We start from the raw sequence: 6,000 nt of genomic DNA on the forward strand, positions 1-6,000 counted from the left end.
ACAATGGATCAAATATTTACAGTCAAGCAGGTCTTGAGCAAATCGTGGGAACACGACATTGATGTTCACAACGTGTTTGTAGACTTCAAACAGGCATACGATTCAGTCAAAAGGGACAGACTATACTATATATTGGCAGAATTAGCAATACCACATAAGCTGATTAGACTCATTAAAGCCACAATGGATGAAACTCAGGCATGTGTACGAATACAAAACAACCGGACAGACTTTTTCAAAATCTCGCAGGGACTAAAGCAGGGAGATGGGCTGGCACCAACATTGTTTAACCTGGCACTGGAGTATGCGGTTAGGCAAATGCAAACTGGACGAGAAAACCTACTGACCAATAAAACGGTTCAACTGGCTGCCTACGCCGATGATATTAATATTATGAGTAAAACATCAACAGGAGCACAGGAAGCATACGCAGAGTTAAAAACACAAACGAAAAGGCTAGGTCTGGAAATTAACACAGAAAAAACAAAAATAATGGTACAGACGAGAAGAAATATAATCCCACAAAACATTATGCATGAAGATGACATTGAAACGGTTGGAAAGTTTACATACCTGGGAGTAGAAATATATGCCGATGGAGCAGAGGATGGAGAAATACGAAAAAGGATAACGCAGGCAAACAAAGCTTATTTTGCCCTCTCCCATATATTTCGGTCTAAAAGTGTCCACCGAAATACAAAGATGAGAATCTATAAAACTTTAATTCGGCCAATAGCATGTTATGGCAGCGAAGCATGGGTCCTGAAAGAAACATCCAAAAACAAACTCGACACATTCGAAAGAAAAGTACTGAGGAGAATACTAGGACCTGTGAGGGAAAACGGAATCTTCAGAATTCGATATAACAACGAGCTCTATCAACTGTATAAGGAAACACCCCTGTCAGACTTCATTAGAATACAAAGATTGCAATGGGCCGGACATGTGATACGAATGGGAGAGGATAGGCTACCAAAACGAGCACTGAACGCCAGAATGCAGGGAAAGAGACCAGTTGGAAAGCCAAGAAAGCGCTGGGAAGACACAGTAAGCAGCGACGCACAAGCACTTTTAGGAGTCCGTGTATGGAGAAGAGCAGCCACAGACAGACAAGGGTGGAGGCAAAAAATAGAGGAGGCCAAGGCTCATTTTGGGCTGTAGTGCCGTAGAAGAAGTTTAGTTCTTTATTCATGTATTTTTTATGAGGTGTCACATTAAAAATTACATGTGTTGTTGATTTTCCCTGTATAAAACCATATTAATTATTGGATATTTCGGTTTCTTCACATATCAGTGTATTAATTACTCTCTCCCATATTTTCATTGTGTGAGTAAGCAGTTTTATGACGCTGTCATTTGGGCAATGCCAACTTGTTATAAAAATCCGAATCTGCAATGAAAACATCAATGTTGATGGCTAACGCAGATAGGGACAGAGTGATTGCCGATATAAGCAATCCCCTGCTTACCGACCAACGGCTTCGGGCAGATGAGTCGGTAGGTAGTAGATCTTTTGTCCTGGAGCTGAGAAATCGACTCTAAGAATGCAGAAGGCAAGAGGAAACCACTGCATTAAAGGTTCAACAGAACATCATGGAATCCGGAAACCAAGATCCAGCAGGGAAGGAAAAGATCATGTAAAAGACGAGGCCTTCCAGGTCGATAGCAAGCAAAATCATCGTTTAGATAATAAAATTCTACGTCTAAGAATACACAAATGTAGACCAATAAGACTTGCAACATGGAATGTAAGAAACTTGTAACAGCTAGGAAAATTAGACAATTTAATACAAGAAATGACCAGAATGGAAATAAATATACTGGGCATAACTGACGTACAGTGGCCAGACACCGGCAAACTTATAGCCAAAAACCGCATGATGTATTATGCTGGAAACAACGATCCGGCTCATCGCTATGGAGTCGCAATCTTGTTAGACACAGAAACTAATAAATCAGTTATAAGACTCACTCTTTACTCAGAGAGAGTGATAATAGTTCAGCTGAAGACAAACATACAACAAGTTAACTTAACTCAAGTATACACACTGACAGCAGATAAGTATGAAAAGGAGATAGAACATTTTTACATGGAGTTAGACACAATTTTAAGATCTATTAAAAAAGATGACATTATAATAGTAATGGGGAACTTTAATGCTAAAGTCGGGAGAGGAAAAGTTGACGAATATGTTGGGGAATTTTGACTAGGTGACAATACAAAATTAAGAAAAAGAGAAATACATCAAAAAGTGATCCAACAAGTCAACTCAAATCTAACAAAAGTAGGAGAAGAAATCTTAACATCAGATGTCAATGAAAAGTGGAGCAATTTTCAGAAGGCATTACTAAAGGCTACAAAAGAAAATTTAAAGCCTGAAAAGACAAATAAAAAACAAAAGTGGATGACTTCAGAAATTCTAGCATTAATGGAAGAGAGGAGAAAAGCCAAAGGGAGAAATGAGCAAAAATATCAAAAACTACAAAGTAGAATTAAAGTAGAGATAAAAAAGGCCAAGGAAAAGTGGTTAACAGATCAATGCATAGAAATAGAAGAGTATGACAGGAAATATGACAGCTTTAATATGCATAAAAAATAAAAGAACTAACAAGCACCAAAAAGCAAGCACACTATGGGATAATCAAAGATGATAATGGTAAACTCATTGCAGACATCAAAGATAAACTAAGATTTTGGCAAGAATACATAATAAAACTATTCGATGATGATAGAATGATACAAGAAGAACTACAGGAACAAACAGGAAATGTATTGACAAAGAAACACTGCATATACTTTTAGTATAGGCAGTTCTGTTCAACAAAGTATATACAACAGGAGTAATACTCAAAGATTGGTTGCTGCCCACGTTTGTAACACTACCAAAGTCAGTACATGCGACAGAATGCTCCCAGTACAGAACAATTTCCTTAATAAACCACACACTTAAGATATTTTTCAAAATAATGGAAGACTATACAAAATAATAGAAGAAGATATAGATGACACCCAGTTTGGATTCAGAGAATGACTAGGAAATTCAGACAAACACGACTAGATATGAACAAGGATCTCTATGTCTGCTTTATAGATTATCAAAAGCTTTTTGATAGAGTACATCAGAAACTCGTAAAACTGTTAAAAGAAAAGAATGTGGATAGTCGAGATATATGGGTTATTGTTAATTTGTACTGGAATCAAAAAGCAAAGGTTAGAATCGAAAATGTCGATACAAAAACTATGGAAATTTAAAGAGGTATTAGACAGGGTTGCATGCTGTTCCCATTGTTATTCAATCTGTACAGCGAAGCTATTTTTAAGGAAGCAATATCATAGGAACAACAGGGTATATCAATAAACGGAAAAATCTTGAACATAAGATTTGCAGACGACACCGCTGTTTTTGCAGATAGTCTAGAAATTCTAGAAGCACTGCAGCACTTAGTAAATAGATTACTTAAAGTCATTATAAAATATGGACTACAAATGAACATTAAGAAATCCAAGTGCATGGTTATTTTTAAGCAACATACAGTAGGAAGGCTAGACATCAAGGGAAAACAAGTAGAAAGAGTGAATAATTACAAATATCTGGGAACCTCGGTAAATGAAAACAATGACCAAGGTATAGAAGTAAGGACAAGCATTGAAATTGTAAGACAAGCATTTATAAAAATAAAAACAATGTTTGCTAATTGAGACCTTCCCCTTGAGCTGAGGATAAGAGCCTTAAGATGCTATGTGTTCTTGACTTTGTTGTATAGAATAGAAAGCTGGACACTAAAAGTGGATAATATAAAGAAGTTGGAATCATTTGAGATGTGGTGTTATAGAAGGATTTTGAAAATACCATCGACCCAACGAGTTACAAATGCAGAAGTGTTAAGAAGGTTACAAAAGGACTACGAGGTCATAGAGCACATCAAAACAAGAAAGCTGGAATATTTAGGCCGAAATATGAGATATTAAGGCTCATAATGCAAGGTAAAATCATGGGTAAAAGATCCATATTAAGACGAAGAATTTCCTGGCTAAGGAACCTAAGAGAGTGGTATAGTTGCATCTCAGTAAATCTTTTCAGAGCAGCCAACAATAAGGTACGGATAGCTGTGATGATAGCCAACCTCCGATAGGAGAAGGAACTACAAAAAGAAGAAAAACTTGTTATTGAACAAAAATGGTCAAATTGTTACTACATAAAAATGGAAGACTGATTTCAGACACCCGGAAAAACTTGAAAGATGGGGAAAATACATACAGGAACTTTTTGAAGATAAAAGAGAGAAACCCTTATTAAACAAGCCATCATCCAAATATTACTAAAGAATAAGCATAAAGCACTATATGGCATAAAATTAATTAATAATTAATTAATAAAAATAAAAATTAATGAAAGATATTAAATGTCCCACTGGCATAATTCTAATTAAGAAGCCTGTTAGCCAACTGTAACTGTCTTGTCTAAAGCTGACCACTATTCTCCAGGAATATCATCTGGTCCAACTACTTTACTTTTTAGAAGCATAGCTTTCTTATTGTGGGCTACGGACTGAATACATTGATTGGTGAAGTGAATCACATAGTGGTATGAAAAAAAAAAAAAACCAAAATAACCACACACTATGTGGAGTAGTAAATCAATTCCATTCGTGTTTGTTAATAAAATAAAATATAAATAAATAATATAATAAAATAAATTAAATTAAAAACCATCTCCTGGTATGAAGGCGCTAAGAAAGCTATGCTTCCCCTCCTCAGTCCTCACTCACTCCCAGAGTGTGACTCATTTCATTTTTTATTTTTTGAAGACCTTGAACAACTCCTTCATTTGTTATTTATGTGTCCATTGCTGTTACTATCTCCGTTACTCAACTGGTTTTCTGTCAAATTATTAATTTGATGCACTAAAAGTACTTTTCCCATCGCTTTTTGACATCCTTTTTGTGAACTAGTATTTTATCATTTTCATCTCATCTTAGAATCCTTTGTTTGGTTTCATTTTGCTTTTTTCTTCTATGACCAGCACAAAAACTTTTGTTGTTAATTCACAGTCTCATTAACTATTACCTTGCAATTCTTTCATTCAGAGTCACACTGGCAATGCTTGGCAATAAAAGAGTTAATAAACTTGCCAGTTAAGGTCTAGCTACAAAATAAATTGTTCCAAAGCTGGAAGAAGTTCAAAAATGCATACGCTATGATAGAAAAAAAAACCAGGATTTTGAACACACAAAACACAACTCACCAAGACAGTATACCTGGTCCATAACATGAAAAAGTATGTATTGTACAGGCATGAGTTGATAGGGCTGAAATACCAACGAATTGGTATTAAATTTTCATAAAATAGGTAAAGGCAGGTATTAATAGATCTAGACATCTTGAAAATATAAACTTTTCATTGCCATAACTTTCTTTTAAATAGGCAGAATATATATTATTACATGCCATTTACCCCTTAAGTAAATAAAGAAAAGAAATTCTTACTTCAAAGAAAATTTAAATATAATTTCACAACTCTTTGCACTGTAAATATACATACCATGTTCACTGCTTCGACTTCCTTTAGCAGTATGCTCTAGTTTTATATTATCAACATCACTATTAGAATACTGGAGTCCTAAATCATCTTGGTTCTGATCAAGATCAAATGTCATATCTTCAACTGTTAATTCTGTTTTAATATGGCCCAAACTAACATCAGAATCTCCAAGTCCATAGTCTTTAATATAAGTATCTTGATAAACTGGATCCGGTTCTTTTTTTAAGAATTCAGGGTTGACAAAAATACTATTCTCAAACTTAATACTTTTTACTGTATCTTCATTGTGCTCTTTTCTTTCCATTTTATTAATGGAAGTAAAATTTTGTCTACTAAGAATATAAACTGAAAAAAAAATGGTTTGATCAATTTTTCAAGAATATGAGTTATTATGAATAAATTATATTATAATAGGCAAAAGCATAGAGAAAGTGCCCATACTAATCTGAAAGTGAAA

The 6,000-nt window shown here is 34.8% G+C and overlaps 1 protein-coding gene across 4 annotated transcripts in view; it reads right to left on the minus strand.

Annotated features, from left to right (window-relative positions):
* Positions 1-6,000, minus strand: part of LOC140444088 (uncharacterized) — a 47,854-nt gene extending 41,854 nt beyond the window's left edge. For all 4 annotated transcript variants that reach the window (XM_072535764.1, XM_072535756.1, XM_072535737.1 and 1 more), the window contains exon 1: positions 5,544-6,000. In XM_072535764.1, coding sequence (XP_072391865.1) covers positions 5,544-5,847 — 304 coding nt within the window. In that variant the 5' untranslated portion in view covers positions 5,848-6,000. The remainder of the gene's footprint in view (positions 1-5,543) is intronic.

The sequence above is a fragment of the Diabrotica undecimpunctata genome, chromosome 1 (genome assembly GCF_040954645.1).
Source record: "Diabrotica undecimpunctata isolate CICGRU chromosome 1, icDiaUnde3, whole genome shotgun sequence".
Taxonomy (NCBI): domain Eukaryota; kingdom Metazoa; phylum Arthropoda; class Insecta; order Coleoptera; family Chrysomelidae; genus Diabrotica; species Diabrotica undecimpunctata.